The 23,622-nt window shown below is 49.4% G+C and overlaps 1 protein-coding gene across 1 annotated transcript in view; it reads right to left on the bottom strand.

Moving 5' to 3' along the window:
• The window catches only part of CAMTA1 (calmodulin binding transcription activator 1), a gene marked incomplete at its 3' end in the record, with an annotated part of 231,869 nt that extends 208,248 nt beyond the window's left edge, over window positions 1-23,621 (bottom strand). The window contains exons 1-2 of the mRNA XM_082295872.1: window positions 23,539-23,621; window positions 20,030-20,123 (exon numbers count right to left, since the gene is read on the bottom strand). Coding sequence (XP_082151998.1) covers window positions 20,030-20,096 — 67 coding nt within the window. The 5' untranslated portion in view covers window positions 20,097-20,123; window positions 23,539-23,621. The remainder of the gene's footprint in view (window positions 1-20,029; window positions 20,124-23,538) is intronic.
• Window position 23,622: the final 1 nt, after the last annotated feature.

The raw sequence follows: 23,622 nt of genomic DNA, 5'->3' as shown, positions 1-23,622 counted from the left end.
GCCCAACCTGCCGGGGAAGTCATAAATGAAGTTCACACTTGACAGGATTTGCAAGTAAATAAGCACAGAGCCCCAGCACCTGCTATAATTTTGTCAAGCTGCAGCAGAAATGCAACTCAAGGTCTATTAGTTCATTTAAAACTAAAACACGCCACACATGACCAATCCCAGGTTACTTCTACTTCTGTTAGCTAAAAAGTGAATATAGTTCCTCAACATGAGAGTGAGGAAGAGGGATGGAAGTTTTCCTACCTCACCATGCCCAAGGGTCTCAAAAGGAGAAATACTAAATAATACACAATTACTGTTTTTTATTGCTAAATATGTAGAAGGTGCATCAATTCCCCTTCAAAGACTGGAGTCCCAAAAAGCCCTGCAATCCTACACCAGCCTGCAGCAGTCCCAGCAGCAGCACCTTGAAGATGTCTCTCTATCACCCTCTAACACACCAAAAGAATCAGAGCATCCATGAAATGCAAGTGTTTATCAAGCAAATCAGTCCCCACAGGAAAGGGAAATGGAGCAGCAGGATAAGAGAGACTGGCCACAATGCAGAACTTTACCAGTTCTCTCTCCAAACACACCATATCTCTGTTGTCTTCTACCAGCCTCGTGTCCCATGACAGATCCTGGGCAGCGCTACACAAGCAGTACAGTTACTCACTGGCATTTTACCGTACAAAATTAATTTATAGTAATTTCCCACTTGGAAATGTACAGAAAAAGGGTATTAACTTTACACATCTAATCATTTTATGTCATAAAACACATGCCAGCACTATGATAAAACTCCTCTGCAATTCTGTACGACACAGACATTCCCCGTGACCTGCAGTGAACCCAACAGAGCCTGGCCCACAATCATTCTTAGAAATGACTTAGGAATTGCGGAGACTTCACACCAGCAGTCAGACATCCCTGGTATTCTTAAAGCTTGATTAGACTCTTGGATGTGTCAAGTTCAACAATATACATGCTGTTAAATCAACTGCTCGTGCAAGCCCAGCAGATGAGTTTACAAGATAAGCAGCGATGTGTATGATAAACGTGAGCTGCTCTGTAATTTACAAGTCCTGCACGCTCCCTGAGTTATTGGGAACTTTACTGTGCGACTGTGTCGGACTAAATCAACAGGGCTGCCACTTCCCAACTTCTTCCTGGGCAAGGAGCAGATGGGCAGATCGATCTCTGCTGGACTGCTAAAGAAATCAGGGAGAAGGTGCTCTCCATTACGCCATTCCAGGATTTCTATTTGGTTATTGAGTATTTCAGACCATTACTCTACAGGGCTTTTTGGCCACATCCTTTCCCCAGCCAGTGCTCTGCACGTGTGACTGTCACTGCTATTTCCCTGCACTCAGGCCACTCAAAGCCTCACAGACACCCAAGTTGTGATAACCTGGGGTTATCCACAAAGACACAACTTGCCTGCAGCAAAGACCAGAGCCGGGCAAGGCCTGCCATGCCAGCAGCCCCCAGCCACTTCCAGGTCCACCAGCCAATGCAGACAATACCCACTTCACACTCCCTGCACTCATTTTACACCATTTCCATTTCTCGTTCAAAACACTGCATTGCTCTACATTCAATTCATTAAGGCACAGAATATTTTACAGCACACATTATTGCTTTTATCAGCCAAACTACATCCCAGTTACATCTCATCAGCTTATTTTCCATGGGCACATTTTAATTGACATTAATTGTATTACTTCCCCTTACCTCCATATCAGTCAGGCCCTCTATCATTCATTCCATTATTTTGCAGGGCTGGCAGACCTCTAATTATTCAACTCGTTTTATTAACTTTCTTCCATTGTCATCAATTATCAGTATTATTAATCCAGAAAGTGCCTATGGATAACAGAGCCCTTTAAAATGTTTTGGTAGAAGTTGTCAGAACTTGCTGACACTAAACCTTCCAATTCCTGTTGTTAGTATCTCCCACCTTCTGTTATAACAGCAATGGAAGGTCATTCTCACCATCCTGTAACACAACTACATCTCACGGATGCCTCCCTTTTCTGCATTTAGCAATGGCATTTCTTCACTCCAAAAAATCCCCAATGTGGAAAACAACTGCTCCTGCCTGGATCCAACAGGCTTTTCATTATGGACTCCTCAAGCCGTGTGGTCAGAACAACACACAACCACCACGATACAGGATGCAAATCCTAAATCCAGTGACCTCTAAACCAGGTTTGACCTTGGAAAAGGATTAAATCAGCCAACCAGCTATGAGGGTGAAGAACCCATAGCCCCAAACGATGCACACACACTTGCCTTCAAACTTGCTTCTCAGCCCTCTGGAATCACTCACAATGTATTCCCACAGGGAGGAAAGTCCAGGGAAGCTGGGAACAGGAGAGGAGGAGAGGAGGATTGCTCACCCCGTGGCACTGAGGGTACTGGTGGAATGAGAGTTCCCATTCTTCCAAACAAACCACCATTTTCCTGCTCCTGTTCCTCACAAATAACACCATGACATCTTTAGGGAGGTGGAGCAAACCCCCCCCCCTCCCCCCGATTTATTTTGAATAAAATCTGCCATTGCTTGTGCAGCTGACGAGCCCATTCACCACCGCAGGGGCTCCTGGTGAAGGCAGAGGAACAAGAGTCCACATTGCTCTGCAGCCCTGCTCACCCGACGGCACAGCCAGAGCAGCCAGCAGGCAAATTCCTCCATTTATCGCCAACTAAAATTTCCTCGGTAGCTAAAAACAGGAGCTGCAACCTCCCAGCACTGATTTGGTTTTACTGTGCAAATCCAGATTTTTACTTGAACTTTCTCCTCGTTTATTTTTGCCACGGGTGCGACTAACACCACCGAGATCTGCAAATCCATCCAGTGTCAATAAAAAGTGTCTGTGCAAGCAGAGCCACACTGGCACGGGGAGGATTTGCCAGTAAAGCTCTATCGACACGGGGGTTTTTAGTGCAGAGCTGGCCACAGCTCAAAAATGTTTCCCAAGGCAGGCACAGCCACAGCTGAGAACTCGAGTAAGGAAGCTACAGACTAAAATATAGCAGCCTACAATGTGTCCTGTTATAATTCAGGATGAAAATGCAAAATTTAAGTTCCATTAGCAATCTTCAAGATTACTTATTAGCAAACCAGAAACTCATGTAGAATTTAAAAAGTGTAAGTATTATAAAGTTCATGGAAAGTTCCATATTAATTATACCACATAAACCCTTCGTCATTTTATGGGTTTCTTCATGCTCCTTGCACTTTATCCTCCCAAGGGATGCACCATGGGCCATAAAACTTTAAAGTGCACAACAGCAAATCACAGAGAGTCTGTGCTCTACCCCCACTCTCCAAACAACCCCCTACCCCCTTTTTTTTTTCTTTAACTGGTTCTTAAATCTTTGGTGATCCAGGAGGTGAATTTAGACCTGCAGCCCCATTAACTACCACAGTTTGTCTATATAACATGTAATTGGAGAATACAGAAATGGCCAAAAGGGTGTTGATCAGCTACTGATCTGTAGACAAGTCTATACTGGAAATAAATATCACAAGTAAGCTATAAACTCACAAACACAAGTTTTATAAGCCCATTATTATGAAATAATAAATTAGGACTGGCCATCTCCTTAACTACCTGAAGAGAGGGAAGAGGTGTTTAAACATTACAAATGGGCACTTTAGTACAAAACAAACGACTAAAATCCCAATGTCATCCTTATCTGGGAATGGGGCAAGCATCCAGCTGATCCCACCACCACTGACCACCCACTGAGGTGGCAGAGCCGCGGCCCTACAGCGTGTAAGTGGCACCACAAAAACACAATACACAGAGGCCACCATAGTCACCCGGTCACTTGCTGACCTCCAGACACAGACAAATCCAACAAACTCCATCTGGAAGAAATAAATGCAAAGAAAGACTCCAGATCCAAACAACTGCAGGACTGCCATGCTATTTCTCACAGTTAAACTTCAATCCTGGCATCTTCCATCCATAAACAAGCAGCAATAGAAGCAAACCCAATAGCTCTTGGTCTGTTTGCTAGAAATATTTGTATGATTACAATTGTAAATCTCTTGGCAACAAAAGCAGATTTCTAAACATCAATCAAGGGTGGCTAAGAGAAGATAACCAGGTTCAGCTCTGCAGTGCTGCTGTCTCAGCACGGCTCCGGTGGATGCCAGCATTTGGTCAGACACTGGCTGAGCAAAGGCATTCCCAGTCCTCCAGCATAGGATGCAACCCGGGGCTGAGAGGAGGATGCAAAGTAAGCCCAAGCAGTTCAGGCAAAGGTAAAAACAACAAGAGCAAGAGGCCAACACAAACCAGCATGTGTATGGCCATGACTGCTGCCTACATGGAATAAGCAAGGAAGGAAAAAACCCAAAAAGGATGAGGAAGGAATCACAGGAATGGTGGCAGTATGAAAGATGAGCAACAGAACAATTTTCCTCTAGAAGTTACTGAATCTAGCTTCAGTGTCTTGGAATATTTGTGATAAATACTTTGTTGCTATGACAAGCTCTAAAAACAATTCTAAGACCATAAGAAACACAAATATAGCTGAAGCTGCTGCTGTACATCAGTGGCCCAGTTCTTCGTACCAGTAACATGCTACTCTCAAGTCCCTTTGTCCTTTTCACATAGCAGAAAGTTTCTTGACATTTTGTAACTAAATTCAGTGTGAACACCAGTTAGGTAAAACTGCAAATAGCGCATTTTGGGGAAGAGTTGAGAGCCAAATTTTCCCTAATGAAGGCCCACACACTGGCTGAGGGCTAGGTGACACAATGAGCTGTTTATTTCTTGTGCCATATGCTTATCGACCTGCACAACACTTGGAGTCTGCTTTCTCCCACCAGCAAAACAAGCTCCTCTTTCCCACCTTGGTGGCTTCCAAGCACTTGCTAATGGAGTAAGAGAATTCCTTTACAGTCAGAAGGTGCACGCAAGTACCTCTCTCAAAGCAAACTTTGGGAGTGTTCAAACAGTACAGTCACTTCAGCCTCTCCTTGCAGCTCTTCATGTTCATGTCTGACTTCCACTGCTTGGCTGCTAAATCTGACAAGCGCACCAGAACGATGAAACCATTGCTTACCATCATCAACAACTCTTTGGTTGAGACATGTCATCAATTCCTTCATCCCTTGGTTTTCACTAAAATTACATCATCAACTTCAACAGCAATGAAGCCAAGGAGTGGTGGTGGATATTATTAGCCAGGTTTAGCAAATAAACTATCTCTTTATTCAGCTTCCAATACTACAGATGTTCTCAACACTAAAACACATTTCCCAGAAGTCCCAAGGTAGTGGCTAAGGCCAGGGCAGTCACTTACTCTGACCCTACATGCTGGCAGCCACCAGTCACAGATATTTTCAGTTCTTTATTTTTACAGTACAAAGAGTTTGAGTTTGGAAACCTACCTGGAGAGCCGACTGGAAAAACCCAGTCCCCTGAACCAAAGCGTGTGATGTGAGCAGAAGGACGGCGAGCACTCCATGTCCAGTGAGAGTAGTTTGCTCTCATGGCCAGTGCCATGACTGCTCCTCAGCACAGAGTGGCCCTTCAGCATTGCCCTGGGAATAGGGTGGATGCTGTACTCCAAAGGACTGGGGCTAAGACAGCCACCAGCAGCCACAGGCAAACCTGCCTTTCCAAACCCACGGGGTTTAACACGGCACAAACACAACACAGCACTGCCAGGAGTCACGGAAGGTGAAAACAAGAGACTAAGTGAGGGGAGAAAACTACAAAGCGAAAACTCAGCAAGGTGTGGAAGAGGAAGCCAGGGAACACCGAAGCTGCAAGAAGCTGCTGGAAGCACTGCATTTCAATTAACCAGGCCAGTATTCCACAAGCACACCACCCAGCCTTGTTTCACTCCCTGGCAATATTTGGGTTTGTTGGTTGGGGTATTTTTTTCTTTCAGATACATGTGGCTTATTGAAGCAGAGACAGAGGGACACTGAAAAATAAAGGTCACATTCCAGCCTCCTCTTTCTGAAGGCTGTCCGGACAGAGGAAGGATAGCTATGGGCCCTTCATCCAACAACATCCACCTTTGTAAGGAGGTCTTTATAAGAGCTATTTAAGACCACTAGTAATGTAAAGTCAGCACTGAATCTTTAAATACTAAATTTAAAGGTATCCGTTTTAACCATACTTGTACATCATTGTTTCACTACATCATTTTCTGATACAGAAAATGGAATCTGAGTTAATACATCTCCAGGAAGGTTTCCTACATATGTAGCTTTAAAACTGACATAAATAAACCAAAAAACCTTTAAGCCAAAGTACTTGTGAAAATCATTAACAAGAAGAGATGCAGAATTAAATTTAAAATCCAGAGCTTTAAACAAGTCCTAAGCCTTACATCGGGAATAACACGAATGTAATACCAAAAGTACGCAAAAAACTGACCTCACAAACATATAGTTCCTACTGCTCGGAAAAAAAGAATGAAGCCCACTCCCTGAACCTGTCCTGCTGGCTGACAGTCCACAGAGAGGGTCTAGAAACTTCACCAGGAGACAATTTGCTTTCGATTCTGACAACAGAAATGTTGGTAAAATCCCAATGCTGAGATTCAGCAAAAATTCTGGGACAAGGAGTGGACTGAGCCGAGCGTCAAATGCTGCCTCCTCCCCGCAACAGTCCGATTCTGCAGCACACAACCCCAACCACCAGCACACTGTAAGTTCGGGGTTGTTTAAGTAATAAAACCTTAGGCAACACTTCCGTAGAGGGAAGTAAATATTTGCTGTTTAACAACCAAATCGGGAATGCTTTGTTTTCAAAAGGCTGCTGTTCCCCAAACAGTCCCTCCGAAGCCAGGAGGCTTCACTTGCCCTCTTCGGTGAGCCCATGCCACTGGCACCCTCAGCTCAGGGGCTGCAGGGAGAAACACCACCTCCTCCTGCTATCCCACCTATGACCCTGCCTCAAAGAACAGACAGAAAATTCAACTGCACGTAACCGAAGTCAGCACACAGCAAAATTCTGGGCCCCTGCGCCAGCCACACGCCAAACACACAGGCACTACTCTCTGCAAAGCTCTCGGTTACAGGTACCTGGCTGTGAGAACACAGAATGAAAAAGGCCGTCCATGTACATTCTTTCCCTTTTGAACATTAAATTAGAAAAAGGAAGCTTTTCAAAAGACACCCCCCTTAGCACCCCCTGACCAAGTTCAGAGCTGTCACAGATGCCAAGATGGCACCGCCGAGGGTCAGTCCTCCCGGCTCAGCTCAGATACACAGAACACAGCAGAAACTACAAAACCCACAAACCCTCTGCTGCAGGATGGCAAGAGCCGCTCGGTGACCGAACCAGCCTCATCCTGCCCGAGGAAACCAGGAAAGAGGGAACTCACCCGAGTTCTCCAAGCCGTGGAACTCTCTCCTGCAGGCAGGGGACAGCGGCGCCAGCCTCATTCCAAACCTCACCTCCCGCCGGGGATCTCCCGCTGCTCGCGGGGTACAAGAAGCCCCGACGGCAGCTCGGCAGGGCGCTCCAAGGCCAGGCAGGTCTGCAGAGCCGTGTGCTGCTGCTCAGAGGCTCGTCGCTGCTGCACCGCGCTGGGGGGATGGAGCAGGCGGCTCCCCAATGAAAGCAGCGCTGCTCCGCAGCCGGCCCGCGAGCTGCCATTTACATCCACTTTTAACTCATTGAAGTAACAAAAATCTAAAGTAACTTCTGCTCTCTCCTTCAGCACCTGCACTACTGGTGGAACACTCTGCTTGAATCATGCCTTAAAAGCATTCCCATTTAAGTTTCTGACAGGTGGAATTTAGGTTTACGGAATGAATGGTTTATATCTCGTCTCCTTGAAAATCCACCGCAAAAGTAGGTCAGCGGGGGAGCAGCTCTGTGACTTCGTACGAGAACACTCCGGGCGCCGGTGCTGAGCCAGGGTTGCTCCGCTCCCACCTCCGCGACGCTGCCGTGCTCTGCACGGGCACAGAGCAGAGACAGCGCCGGCCCAGCAGCGGAGACGCCGGACGGCAGCGCCGGGCACAGCGGGCGTCTCGCTGGCAGCTCCTGCACAGCCCTACCCAACACAGCAGACACGCCGCCGACCCATCTCCTCAGCAAAGACACACCTCAGCCGCCCCCTGAAGCCAGTTACCAAGACCAAACATGACAAAAGTTGCAGTAAAGAACAAACGGAAAGGACAAATTACCCTCCCAGTCAGGGAGTACTGACCTGCCTGGTCCGTAGAGCCGCAGCCTCACAGGGCTGCGCACACTGAAACCTGTGCTTTACACAAGAAAAATCCATCGAACGTTGGCACAGGAAGCCCGAAAAGTGAATCGAACCCAACTGTGCTTTGGTGAGAATACTGTCACCCTCAAGAGAACCAAAACGTCACAATCTGAGCTAGGAAGTCCAGGTGAACGCTCGCTCTCTCCTCGCTTAAACCCCTGTTAGGCAGGTGGCATTTCACTACTTCAGTGCAGTTAATCGTGTACTTCAACGCGAGTGAGAAAAGAATGAAGACCGACGTTTTCCAGACCAAAGGAAAGATCGAACTAATGGATTTGGAAGCATCAAAGAGATCAGTAAAAGATGAAGCCAACGACACTCAAAATCATGTCTACTACTTAAATATTAGATTTTTGCAGAGCCTCTGGATTTCACGGCACTGGACACGGCGCAAGCAAAACTCAAACCTATGCCCAAGGGGGCTCTACAGCCACCAAGTCACAAGAATCAACCCACTAAAAATATATTCCCAAAGCAATCTGAGAAAAAAATCCAGACAAAAGGTGGGATAAGAACCCTTGTATTCTATGAAGGAGTTTCCCAGTAAAGAATGCAAATGGGTTCCAGGAGAGGACGTACATCTACTGTGGCGGATAAGGAAAAAAAAAATCCCTATTACTTAACTAAACACCACTCCTTGAGGTGCCCAACTACGACCAGGGCAATCCCTGGGGTGTTGGCACGCTCAACCGGATTTAGGCAGGGGATATGAACTGCCCTCCGCCCTCTCCTCCCACCCCTGTAAGATGGAGGCGCCGATACGGGTACCGGCCGCGACCACCCGGCCGGCGGGGTACGGGGTCGCAGCGCTGGCCGAGGCGGCCGAGACAAACTAAGCTCAAATAACGCGAAATATCCAACCCGCCTCCCGCCGAACCCGGGCCACGGCCCAGCTCCCGCCTGCCCGGGGGCAGGAGCGGTGGCGGAGCGGCGCTTCCCCCTTGCGGACGCGCCGGCCCCGCTCCCGCCGCGCCGGCAACTTTCGGCCTGAGTCGGGCGCCCCGGGGCCCCCGGCGGGGCCGGGCCCGCGCCGCGCTCACCTTCGCGCCCGCCGCTCCGCCCGCCCCCGGCCGGCCCGCGGCGCGGAGGCCCCGGTCTGGCGGGGCCGCGGCCAAGGCCACCCAGCTTCCGACGGGCGCGCGCCCGCGATGCACGTGCGCCGCCGCCGCCGCGGGGGGGGTGGCGGGGGCGGCCCGGCCCGTCCGTGGCGAGCAGCGGCCCCGCGCCGGCCGCGCCGCCGGGGCCTCCATGTTGGCGGCGGGCGGGCACGTGCCGGCGGGCGGCGGGAGGCGGGACCGTGCCCGGCCCGGCCCGGCCGCCGCAGCCCCCGCGCCACGCGGCCTTCCTGCCGCACATGGCCCGCCCGCCGCCCCGGCCCGGCCCAGCCCGGCCCCGCGGGGGCGCCGCCGCCGCAAACTTCGCGCCGCGCGGCCCGGCCTGTGCCGCCGCCACCGCCCCGCGGCGGGGGGCGGGGGCGGCCCGGCGGGCAGGCCCGGCGCGAGGCCCGGCGCGGGGCGGGGGCGGCCCGGCCGCGTTCTCACCTTCCGGCTTGTTTTCGGCGGCCATTTCCCCTCCGCGCGCCACATCCTCCTCCGCCTCCTCGCGACCGGGACCAGGCGCGCGCCGCCTCCTCCCGCGCCGCCGCCGGCCCGGCCGCCCCGCGCGCACCGCGCACGCCCCGCGCCGCCCATTGGTCGATCCGCCGCACTGACATCCCCGGCGGCCAATCGTGGCCGGCGGGGGGCGGGCGCCCGGAGGGGATGGGCGCGATGGACAGTACGTCCCGCCAATGGCGGTGCGGCAGCGCTTCAGTGGCACGCGCCTCAACCACTCAGCGGCAGCGGTGGGCGGACGAAGGGAGCAGGGACGGAACGCGTGATCGACGGCCGCGGCAGCCACTGAAGGGCCGAGGGCGCGCGAGTGGCGGCCGCCGGGGCCAATCGCCCCGCGGGGGAGGCGGGACTAAGCCGCTGACGCACGGCTCGGCGCGCGCAAGCGGCCAACGAGCAGCGCCGTCCGCCAGAATGACGGCGCGCGGCACCAATGGGGCGCGCGGTCAGCCGGCCGGCCGAGCCCCCGGCCCCGCCCATTGGCTGCGCGCGGCCCCGGCGGGCACCGCCCCCTCCCGCGCCCGGTGACCCCAAACAAAGGCGGCGATTGGCGCGGCCGCCAGTCCCCGCCCGGCGGGGCCGCCCCGCGCCGGGCACCGGAGCCGAGGCTACACTGAGAGAGCGAAATGACCCCCCGCCGGGACGCCCCGGGGCCGTTTTGTGAGAGGCGGCACCTGCGAACCGTGTTTGTCACCGCCCTCGGTAACGCCGGTGCCGAACCGGCGTGTCCTGGTCAGGTCTGCCCGGCTGGGCTGGTCCCAGCGCTGCCGGGAGGGAGGGAGAGGTGCCGAGCCGCTAGAGCGGAGAAGAACCCTCCGGGCGGGGAGCAGCTCCCGGGCTCTACCCCGTTTCTAACTGACGGACGAAGCCCGGAGCTGTTTCCCTGCCCTGATCGGCGGCCCCGAGGCTGCAAAGGTTATTGCCCCATTTTTCAGTACTGCTGAACAGTCGGGGTGCTGTAGGCCCTCTTCCCCAGCCGCAGCGTTCCGGGGTGCACAGCACGATGCTCGGGTGAAACGGGCGTTCTTGGCACTGTGCAGGGAGGTGAGGATTTGTGATTTCCAGAGAGAACCAAGTTACGGTGGCCAACGAGATGTTAAAGGTTTGAGAGAGTTCTGCCCATCCCTCGGGCACGGTTTGTGAGACAGTGTCACAGATCCCACTCAGCACACACTGCAGGGGGCCGGGGGGTGGGGCTGTGAAGGGGCTCCCACGACACCAAAGAAATCGCTCTGTCCTCAAAACTGACGTGCCCCAAGGAGGAGCATGTTCTGGCTTGGTTGTGTCTGCGCCATCTCCGTGAAAGCTTGATGAGCACGGGCACTTCAGCCTCTTCAAGCAGATCCCTGTGGAACTGGACCACAGCTAATGCCTGCACAATGCAAACCAAGACTGGAACGGTTGTTTCCTTTGATGTGTGTGACTAAACACACAAAAAGGATATTTTCCCTTATATCCTCCTGGGAGCAGAACTTCTTTAAAAAGACCTGTTGGTGCTTTGGCTTTGCTAAGGACCGAAGCCGTTTCCAAGCCCAGACGAAAGGAGGATGGTGTGATGGGCCTCTTCTAAGACAGAAGAAAGGAAAATTCCTTTTTCCTATTTTCAGCAGCTGCTAATCTTGTGGAGCGTGAAAGGCACATTGATGAAGAGGCTCCAGAATGACAGGCTCACTCCCGACGGTCAGAAAGCTCATCTGGTACAGTGTCCTATAAATACCCACAAATACTAATGCAGCCACAGGATCAGCTAAGACAGTTGTTTCCTTCAGTGCTTCAAAATATGCTGGAAATGGAAACTTTTCTAGTTGCCACATTGGCAAAGAGCTACCATTTTCTTGATGAATTCTAGGGAATTTATGGCTCTCTTTGGTTATTCTTCCAAGGCGGTCCATATGCTTAGCAGAGACATGAGGTAGCCATACCGTTGTTGTAGCTCAGAGTTTGCATTATTGCAAAAAATAGTATCAGACTAACAGATGCATCCCTCAGGGCTGAGGGAGGGGAAGCAACTTCCTGATGCAAGTCCCAAACCTTTGGTTGACACTTCATTGAGGTGTGGAGGGCCAGTCCATGCTGAACTCCTCCCCAGAGCTCCTCTCGGGGTGGCAGGTGATGGAGCCCCAATGGACAGACCTGCCTTGCCACCTCTTCTTCAGCAAGAAATGGGCACCTGGCTTAGCCGAGGAGCACAGCCTGCAGTGCTTCTGCCTTGAGCCAGCTCACCTCCAGCCACATTGCTCTCCTGCCCCAGCAACGTCAGGCCGGCATTCCCAGACAGCTGCAGTTTCCATGTGGGTATCCAGGCAAGACCAAGTAATGAAAAGGAGATGGGAGAAATGATGGGGCTAATACAGCTCCTCCGATTAACACAGCTCCTCACTCTGGTACCAAACACAGGGATGCTGGAGAGCTGTTGGGTTTGTTTTCGCAGCCTCCCATGCTCGTGGCAGGAACTCAGGCTGCTCCCTGCAAACACACAGCAACTGCTGCCACAAACAGCCTTCCCATTCTTGCCAGGGAGACTGGCACAACCATTCATTCCAGTCACAGCCCTTGCTGCAGTATTCACTGACACCCTATGGACAGGTAACCATGGGGACTCTACATGGGTCACATCACCCTGACATCACCCACAAACTACATGAAATGCCAAGTCAGCTCTGCGCACACGCGAGTGTACATCTGTCTCTTCCCTCCAAAGCTTGAGCAGTTCTTTCTGCACCTCTCTGGCTCATTAAAGTAACGAGGTCCATGCTCTGAGGGACAAGGTTGTTCAGGACACTGGCTGCCTTCTCCTGGCTGCACAGCCTGGGAACATAGGAACTGCCATTGCACCAGTTGGGAACAGCTCCGCTGCCCCAACTAACACAACCACCCTGACTCCACAGCAGTGTGTACCCTGCCCTATCACATGTCTTTGGGAGCACTGCCTGGCTTTCTAGATCCTTCCTGGTCCATAAAGACACAATAAGAATTTGCATGGATGAGGATGAATAAAGCATTTTTAAGGGGTTACTGAAGCAGTGTATGAACTCTGCTCCATCTAGCTACTGAACTCATTCTCCTCATCAACATGAGGTTTTCTACCAGGAGACACAAACCCCTCATGAACTGAATCTCCCACACCTGAAATTACCTAATGTTAGGTGTGATTCTGTACACATAGGTTACTACAGCATTACATAGGTAATGTGTACACACAGGTTACTACAGCAATATGACCTGTGTAATACCACACATACTAAATGGGGATTTTTCATCCAGAGTGCCAGCAAAGCCCCAAATATTTTCATTTAATTCGTGTGCAATGAAATGATAAGAAAGAAGCCATTTGAACTGAAGTGCTGCTGGTATCTTTGAAGTTTCCCAGCTCCCACTGTTTAAAACTCGGTCCAATTGCTGTTAAGGCACAGAGGTACTGAACTGCACAAGATTTCGTGCATGGATGGCGTGGGATAAACTGGCTCACTCTTACCTTTCCAGGGGCACACGCACAGAGCCACCTCCAGCTGATAAGCAGCAAGAGAGGAGATGTGCCAGGAGTTTGTGCAGTCTGAATCATGAATAATTTTTATCAGCACACTGATAAAAGCTGCTGCTATGCTGGTGATTGGTGTCTGGGTTGGTTTCATTAAAAGGGAGGTGAAATACCAAGTTCTTTTAAAATTCTTAATTGTCAATACATGGCAGATGTGGGTCTGGCTTGGTTAATTGGGTTAATGTGATGATTTGGCATACTAAGCTATATGCAGACGTAAAACTGTAAAGAATATATTCAAATATCCTGTTATGGATATTCAGCAAATTACACATCACTGTTGCTATGGCAAGCAGCACAAAGGAAAACAGTTCAGACAGGTTTAATAGCCATAATGACAATGTTGGAATCCCATTTCTTGTAAATTGTTTGCAAAAAGTTACTTCATGATTTAGAAGCAAGGAATGCCAAGTGTTTTCACAAAAAAACTCTCACAGGTGTGAAAAGATATAATTAAAAAAACTTCACATGGTAGAAATTAAATGGTTTTGCCCTTTACTTTCTCCACTTACGGAATCTAAAGGTGTTTCTTCAAGGAATAAACCCAAGACTTAACCAAGACAAGGTGCGTGGACAAACCCACTGTTACAACATGTCACTGCATTTGTGATGTACAACTGCCAATTCCTAGGTTTAGCAAAACCAGGTAAACATTCCAAAACATGCATTTCTTCCAAAAGGTTCTCTGAAAAAGTATACTCCACCTAATCTCAGCCATCCAAGTAACTTGTCTGATATTATGTGGGGAAGTTGAAGAGAATATAGATTACCAGGAACTAAGAATACTGAACTCCCTCAGAATGGACAAAAGCACATACTACCCTAGCAGGAGATCAAGCTCAGTCACCTTCTACACTATGGGCTTTGGGTCCATCATTCTTGCCGTTCCTTCTGCAGTTCTGAGCCCATTTGTTTCCCTCAGAAATATGAAGACTACAGTCAAATTCTCTCCAGTTAAACTCTCCTGGCTACAGGGAGTTCACCCCAGGCTAAAATGAAGTACAACTCCAAAGCCTCAGCCCTTTTAATGGACCCTGAGGAAAGATGGTTTTGCTGTGCAAAGCCCCATAAAAAGTTTGTGGATATTTAAACCAGTAGTCTCAACACAGCCATTTACCTGTTTAACCAAGAACAGGACCAACAATGTAGCTTCTCTACAGGGGCACCAGCTCCGGGTGGGAAACACGTGGCCACCCAAGGGGTTGCAGTGCTGGAGCCTCGATCATTCCAGTACAGCGTCACACAGCTCCAGAAGGACTGACATGGGTGCCAAGGGCTAGCCTTTGCTGCAGGCAGCAGTGCCAGGGAGCGCTGTGCCACCATGCCCTACACACTGCCCCTGCAGCCAGCCTGGGGTCTGCCTTCACTTTGGCTCCTGCTCCCAGCACCCCAGTGACACTAAGAAAGTAACAATCATTTTGCCCTAATATACACCCATAAGCCAGTTAGAGGAGAAAAAAAATGAAATATGAGGTAAATTAAAGCTTCCAACTAAGGGGATTTACCAGTAAGTCACCATAAAATTCAGATAATTTATTTTTTCAATTCTGCGGCAACTTTCTCCAATTCATTTGGATTAGCTATTAGAAATTATGTCTCAAAAATTAAAGAAAATGTCTATTGACCACTATATCAAATTCTAATTTTAGCCAGAGAAAAAAAGAATAATTAGGCTGTGATTTACTCCGGTAGTCAGCTTACATTAACAATTTTCCCCCATGTTTATGTAATTCTGGCAAAATCAAATAATATATACAGTACTCATAAACGCTGGGCTAGATTTAGTAAAGACAATTTCCTACACTACATCCAGGACATTTCTCTCTGCTTTCTGTTCTAATAAGACAAGCAAGTTGTTCTGTGTAAGGAGGGAATATGATTGTCATCTGTGGCCTCCTCGGTTGGAATTTTAGTGCAGTCTTCAATGAGGGTCATGGAAGGATTAGATTTTTAATTTTTTTTTAAGCCGTCATCCTCCTGTAACAAGCTGTATAGCCTGCCTGCTCTCTGGGAATGGTTTAACCCACATCCTAACCTTTCTTCCCAGGGAGAAAGTGTACATCCTGCAAACTCTCAGTGCCAGACGCCATCATGCAGTGTTGGCTCTGCAGTGGATGCACAGCTCCCAGCTCAGTACAAGTGAGTTTGAGATTGGATCTCTAGCCACAGCTGGAACAAATGGGGAAGGATGTTTAAGATCCCTGAAGCTATACTCCTAAAGTTGTGTTCCTGTTTTTAAATAAGTATCTCTTCCAACTCCTCTAGAACTGGACTGCTGTCTACATTAACTGAATAAATAGGGATCTGGGAGCCAAACCAGTCACCAAGGTATGAAACTGTCAGCCTCAGGCACTGAGAACAGAAGAATGAGTAATGGAAGACGACGATGGAAGAACAACAGAACCAAACGAAGTAGAATTGGTGATGGTAACAGAGACAGAAGGTGCTCAAAGTCATGTGGATTCCAGAACTAGAAGCCAGAGGCAAAGTCAAATTTACCTGAGTCAGTTCGTTCAGACAGCACTGCCCCAGCACTGCCCTTTGCCCAAAAACCCATCCTGGCACTTCTGAACCAAGTCTCTCTTGTGATTCCCTCAGGGAGCATCATTAACACACAGAGCACTCAAGCTTTCAATTAAAAAGCATCATTGCTGAAAGCATTATCCCAAATCTTTCAAGGACTCCATCCCGATTGGGCTCTGCCATGTTATAAATTCACAATGAGGGGGAACTTCCCTGACTTTTTTTCCCATCATTATTTATGAATAGGCAAACCAAATGGAAGAGTAAACCCAGTGTCACAAACTAGAGTCACTCGTGCTTTGCTCCCAGTGGCACCATGGCAGAGGAGCTGCTCCAGTTCTTTTGGGGTGGCCCAACGGTGCCTTATCATACCAAAACCCTTCTGCTCTGTCAGCAAGGGTACACAACAGTTCTTATAAGCAAAAATGATTGGTTTAATATTTTCTCACTAGTTTTAGCCACAGAGCAGTTTCTTTCTAGGTCTGCCTAAACCTTGTCTAACCTTTAAGACAATTCTTTCCCATGTGACCCATGAGAGTTGCGCGAAATGAGAAATATATCCAAACAGTAGCTGCAGAAAATACACAGAAATAACTCGTTTTCACTGAGATGGGTTCATTTGTGAGTTCTGACTTTCCCCTGAACTTTCTCCCCTGAAGGGAGTAATACCAGTACAATAATACTTTTTCTCCTGAAGTGGAGTAAATCAGTTCCTCAATCTCAGTAGCAAAGTGAAAATTAAGATGAAAAAGAGTAAAGAATGCAGAAAACCCCTATTACTCCAGAATAATACAATTTGCTGCTGATCCTCAGTTGCTAAGACAGGCACATCAATTATTTATAGAACCCAGAGTGTGAAATATGAAGTATTTCAGCCTGGGACACCACGAAGGTAAAACCAGGAACACGATCCTGTCAGCACTGGCAGACAAGGACAGAATAGGCAAGCACAGAATATTTCTACACAGATTACCCTTTTTATTGAACTACAAATTGCAAAGGTCTCTATGAAGTGCCACTTTCAGTGTTAAGTGAGCTACATCCTGCTTTTGACAGTGTCAGTCTGTATTTAGTGTTTATTTAACATTTATCTAAAGGGCCACCTCTGCCAGGGAAACAATGTACAGTAAGTCAGCATAACTTCACCTGAATATTTACAGGAAGCCCAGGATCTTCTCCTGGATCTGTGCTTATGTCATCAACAGCCTGTCACACACGCTGTAAAACCTACTCCACGTGACCAAACTTTGCCAATAATTTTCACAATCAAAATTCCAATTTATGTTCTCAGTAGCAATATCAGAAGTTTATCTGCACAAAAGCTCTTGTATGGTTTATAGCAAGTTTGTTGAAAGCAAGTATCTGGACAAAAAGTCCCAGGGTTGCAGTGAAAGGTTGTTCATAGCTCATCGGAGGAACTAACCTGTACTATTCAAAAACATCCCAAATTTCTTGGGGAAAAACCCAAAGCAAACCAAATAAAACCCCACAGACAAAATCAGAAAACCTCGGAGCCCCAACTTCTAGTAAAAGCCATTGATACATGACACAGCCTTGCTAAAATGCTTTGGTGGGTCCATGCAATATTCTACCTCAAATCAAGTATTTCAAAAATGGAGGAATTGTAAGTGCATCTCCTCCTCCTGCCTTGCCCCCAACTCTGAGGGCAAGAGCTTCAAATACAGTGACTAAGAAATTACAGAAAAGGACTAGCGCTGAACATTCAGATCAAAGGATACGAGGCAGTGATTCACCTTCCTTGCCTGACTGCTTGCGAGACGTGGGCTAAACACGAACACTCAGGTGCTCTGAAAAGCTCCACCTCAGTAAGAGAACTTGCATCAGCAGTGAGGCTACAGGACCCCAAACAATGTGACTCTCCCTTAGACAGGCTCCCTCGCTCAAGAGCTCTGTCAGCCCATGTCACCAGAGGGGTGACACATACCACCTCCCACTGCTGCCAGTGCTCACCGATGCCAGTGTTTGCAGGACAACCAGCAGATCAGAACAGGCATTGCCCATTGCTTCCCTACAACTGAAAACCTGAATGCTGACACAACTGCGGGAAAAACCAAAAAACCACAAGCTAGCCCAGCAGGCAACTGTCTGTCCCCAGGGTCACACCAAATACCATGTGCTGGAAGGAAGCAGAAGCAGCGAGGACTTGGCAGCGCCCGAAGCACAATGCCTGCAGAAGTGATTGTGCTGATGCCAAATCTGGTCCTTTCGGAGCTTTCCAGCCACTGCTGAGCGGACAGCACGTCTTGCAATGCTGGGGCTGGCAATGGCAGTGCTGAGCACAGCTAGTGGCCACTGGCCACCTTAAAGCACCAGCACCATGCGCCTGCCCTGAGCCAACATTTAACGGCATGAGCGGTAAAATAACACATCTATTGAGCTCTCAAAACTGCAGCAAATAGTGAAAAGCCTCCCCGTTCTACATTTCACCTGGCCTTGTGGGTGCTGTAGCCACCACTGCTCCGTGCTGGCTGGGCTCCAGGACCCCAAACAGGACTAGGAGGAACAAGGAATGGCTACACGACCTGGCTCTGGGGAACCAGCACTCCTGTAGGGACATGGGTCCTGCCAGCACTGGCTGTTCTCCAATTTTACAGACTCAAAGCTCTCCAGACTGATGGTGAAGAATTTTGAAACCCAGAGTATAACAGATTCACATCCAAGTTTATGGAAATAGCTGAAAAATACATCAACAGCCTTCACATACACATATCCAGAAAAACAACAAACAAAACTATCAGATCTCCCAAAATATGGATTGACAACAACAGAAACTTGATAATTACTATTTTAACTATCCTTGAATTCTCATCTCTGGTGTTATTAAACTAAAAATTATATAATCATGTATTTGAACTGTAGGACAGCTTATACAAGTTAGGACCATTCCAAAAGAGTCAATCAGTGTTTCAGAGTATATTTAGCAGATATTTTGAACACGGGCAGAGCAAAGAGCTCTGTCCCTGACAGGCTCTTGTCATATTGGGCTGGAAGGCTCCAAGGAGACCAAGAGCTCTGGTTGGCCAAATGGCAAAAACACCTGAACTACAGGGACTTCTTCCCTGATTGCTGTTTTGAAAACAACACTTCCAGAAACTATTATTTGTATATATCAACCCTTTACACAGTACTGACAAGTTCCTTGGCTTGCCCCAGAAATACCCTGTGTACCACACAGCTGCTGCCAGAGAGAGACGAGAGGCAGGGGCAACAAGCAGATCATCACTGCAAACCTGGAACAGTTACAAGGAGAACATTTGCTTTTGACTTTTGAGGGATTTAAGTCAGCCTGCACAAACAAGCATGAAAATATCCCAAGGAGAGCTACATGACTAATGAAGATTTTCTTGCTTCTCATCAGTTGCTTCAGCCACTTCTGCTGCCACTGGATGAGCATAACAAGGCCTTTCTACTGCGTGGTGCTCTGCAGGTAAATCTGCCTCTTACCTCCCCAAGTCCCCAGGTGGACTCTCAGAGAGAATTTCTGAGAATGAAAGAGGCAATAAGAAGTGTTTCCTCTGGGCATATCAACAGCATTATCACAAAATGCAGTAACAGGCACCAGAGTAGCAGAGAGCGAATCAGCCCTGTCAGAAGCACCTGTTTGCAGAACACTCCCAACACTACAGCTGTGTGCACCTGCCCAGGGGCATGGCCACAGCAGGAACAGGCCATGGCTGACTGACCGACCCTCTGGAGCACAACACTGGCTGCAAATGGACTGGTCCAGTGCCACTCTCATTTCTGTTTTTGCTCTCAGCACAACCATGGCAGCAGAGGCCTGGAGTGACGGCTGGGCTGGTGGGGCAGGGAGAACTGCTGCACCTGCCAGCGGACGCATGCAGGGACAGGGTGGAAAGGACAACTCACACGGGTTTTAGGTACAGAATGATGCCACTTTGGGGCAAACCCGAGCAAAGAGAGAGCAGGTCAGGAGTGAGAGGCGGCACTGGGACTTCATGCAAAACAGAGGAGGAGGGAATTCAGAACACTGAGCTCCGGTTTGAGGGGGTGTGCCGTTTGCCTCGTGAGGAAAGGTACCCCACAAAGTCCCACAGGCTCTGAAATGCACTCAATTAGCTGTTCCTTTTACCTTTTTGTTCTACCCAGCATTTCTTCAAGAGCACTGTCATCTCTGGCTTTGGCATCCTACTCATCATCTATGAATTCATGTTGCCGTTTCCTCCCTGAAAGGAAAAATCCCATAGTCAATCATTTGCTACACAGAGGAAAGGACAAATCTGACAGTATTTTTGCCACTCTTAAAGTTCAAAGACCACCTTGCTCCTTGAGCAGACAACACTGCAAGTTGTGCTCTTGGCTATGGTGTCATTCAGCCATAATCAATCAGTGTGTGTTCACTTCAGAAACTTACCCTGAATTTACCTGTAAGCAGCTGAAAAGCTGTCAGTGCCTCAGCCCTGTCTGGAGAGAAGGAGCAGGGCAATGATTTGCTCAGACTAAAAAAATTCCCAACAACAAGAAGAGAGACTATCCAGGCAGATATCTTTATTTTACTTTAAAACATTCTGAAAATGTTAATCTATATGAAGGAGAAGCAATACAAGACTGAGAAAGCATGTTTAATGTTAGGGAAGCCTTCACATCACATGAGCCAAATTAAAAATAATACTAAACACAAGTGTACAAAGCGGAGACAACAAAAATCAATTTTCTCAAAGACATAACATGAGGGACTCCCACAGGGGCCAGCAAATTCTGGAAGGGAGAAAGAGATTATATTTATGGGAGGAGATTCAATAAGCATTCTTTTCCCATAAAGCTAGTGATGGAGAATTGTCACTGCTTCATAGACACCCTGTGCACATTTCAGGACAACAGTAACAGGAAATCAATAGCACCTTTTATACGTGTAAAGACATTATCTCTCTGGACTCCTAATACTAACAAATGGGGCCAAGAAACACCTTTACTAGAATCTAGCAGTCAGCATTACTCTGGCTGAGAACAGAGGGCAGGATGCTGGTCTACATCCTTAGATTTTTAGATTTTTTTTTTTGAAAACTAACTCTGCTCAGAGCGTCACCCTCGACTGGCGCCCAGGAGCCTCCAATGACAATCCATCACAAGTCTAACAGTGCTGAGCCCCGGCACTGTCACCCCATCGCAGACATCCCCTCCAGCTGATGCTGTAGTCATTACAGGCAGGAGCTTTGTCAGGGGGTAATTTGACAGCTTTGACAAGCCCGGCTGAATTTATGGCACTTTCTAGTTTTTCCCTCCATTGAGCTGCGGTGGAACTAAAGTTAATATTAGCAAAACCACTCTGTGTGGGGGCAGGTTCCCTGCGCTGACTCCGTGATCCCAGTCACTGAGAGAATCTGCTACACTGGGCCCCTCACAGTGTCCCCTGCCACCCTCACGGACACAGGGGGGCAGCTCCATCCAGCCCACTTGTGAGAGCAGATTCCATGATGAAGGTCTCTGGTGTCTCTGGCTCTATCACAGCAGAGGTGAATCACCGCTAGTAAGGCTACTCACAGCTTACTAGAGAGCACTGAAGCAGCAGCCAGGGTGTCACAGGTCTGACACCGCACGCTCAGCTGAACCCAGGACCTGAGTCCTGGGGGCTGCTTCTCTGGCTGCAGGGACTGTGATCCACACAGCACCACAAAGCTTCCACCTGCAAGTACCAATGTGGGAAGAGGAATACTGCACCCCAAGCCAAACCCTGGCAAGTCAGTAAAGCACAAACAAGTACTTTTCTTTTTTTTCTTCCTTTTTCCCATCAGATTGCTTTTTGCCATAGATGTTACATTTCCTCTGTTATAATGCAGGGTTTTAAAGAGCTCTCTCTACATGCTTAGAAAGCACAGTTCATATTTAGCTCCCTAAAGTCGTATTTCTCTCTTCCTATATTTCCCTGCCAAGATGTGACACCTGTGGAACGTTCCCAAAAAATTCCCCTGAATCATCTGTGATGCAAGGGAACAGCAGCCAGTGTTGGCAACGAGCAGCTGGGTCTTTTAGGAAAGCATTAGATCAATCTGGTGAGGGGAAAGATCCCCAGTAACTCTGGCACTAACATCCCCAAGGACCACAAAGCTCCCAAATCAGTTAGAAAAAGAGCATAATTACGACAGGACCAAAATCCAGGGGAAATAGTGTTGCCATGGCAACTGACATCCTCACAACTCGAATCTCCTTTGCATTCTAGCACAGACTCAATGACTCCTAAACCACGTGGAAAAAAATCTGTCTAGCAGGTGGGTTCATTGAGGAAAAGCAGTGCTAGAGGTACTTCCCGACCCATTTCCACATGGTCTCTCAGAAAGGGAGCCTTTGTGCACCTCTTGTTCCAAGCATTGCATCTCACTCACCAGGAGTGCAGAGGAACTGCTGTAACACGATCAATACTTCCTTGTTAACTACCCTTGTATCAGGAAAAAAAAAAAACTTATTAAATATTAAAATGCTTCTGCTTTCAAATAAAAATTACTTGAAGATAAAATCCAAAGCAGACTAGCTGAGTTTTGAAACTGGAATGTGGTTCCAGCTTCATGCTGGGCTGCACTGGTGTTAATGAGTGGTCTTCCAAACATTCTTCTTTACAGACAGCAGTACCCAAAAACCATTCCAGCATCCCCACACACGTCAGATCCAGCCACTGGGCAACATCTACACATGAGCAAGGAAAGGCCTTATTTTTCTTCCTGACAGCCTTATCACAGCATTAATACCCAGTCTGTCCACCAGCACACCTTAAACGAGGTTCAGGTTAGCGGACCGGCTGGGCAGCCCTTTTGCTAAACGCTCTGAGCTCTGCACACTTTGGGGGCATTTCATTCCATTTCGGTACTGGTCGGGCCTGGGGAGTGCCCGCTCGTGGTTAACCCACCATCGGGGAGGGCAGCACGGCGTGAACCCCAGGGCCGTGTTCTCTACGCCAAAAGCCAAAGCAGCGCTATTGATGCAAGGGAAACTGTTCCAGATCTACTGGTGACAAACGAGCACACGCTCTGCCCACGGTGTGCCCCTGCCAGCCGTGTTGTGCCCGCGGGTCTGACATCGCCGAGCTCAGCTGTGCTCCCCTTCGGGTGCCGTGCAGTCAGACCTGCCCCGGGACCCTCCGCGGTACCGGGCTGCCGGACTTCCCCGCTGCCCTCCGCCAGCCCCGCCGGAGCCGGGAGTAGCTCACGGAAGAGTGACTCGATGGTGACAGCACGGTTTGGAAACTGCCCTCTTGTCGCGGGAGAGAGAGGCCTCGTGGCACCGCCTGCACCTACAGGTCCCGTCAATGACCGGAGTGAACGACTGCCCTTTAGGCAGGTACCGAGGGCCCGGCGACACCGAGACGGGCACCGGGAGAGCAACCGGGGACAGGCACCCGCGGTCGCGGTCTCCCTCCCTCTCGCTATCCCCCGGGAGCGGGCGGACGGAGGCCCTGAGCACCCACGGCACTGCCACAGCCGCCGCTGGGGGACGGAGCGACCGCGCCGGCAAAGACGCGTCAGAGTGCCGGGGCGAAGAACGAGGGGAACGTGGCCGGAGCGGAGCGCGGCAGAACAGGCCGGTGCCGGTCGGTGCCGGTCGGTGCCGGTGCCGGTCCGCGCTTCCTCCCTCAGTCCCTCCCTCACTCACCCCTCGCCGCCGCCTCCACCGCCGCCACCGCCTCCCGGCTCGCGCGCCGCGCACACGCACGCGCCCACGCACGCGCCCGGGCCG

This window comes from Coloeus monedula, assembly GCF_965178545.1.
Source record: "Coloeus monedula genome assembly, chromosome: 22".
Classification (NCBI taxonomy): Eukaryota; Metazoa; Chordata; class Aves; order Passeriformes; family Corvidae; genus Coloeus; species Coloeus monedula.
This window is presented reverse-complemented; position numbering and strand designations above follow the sequence as displayed.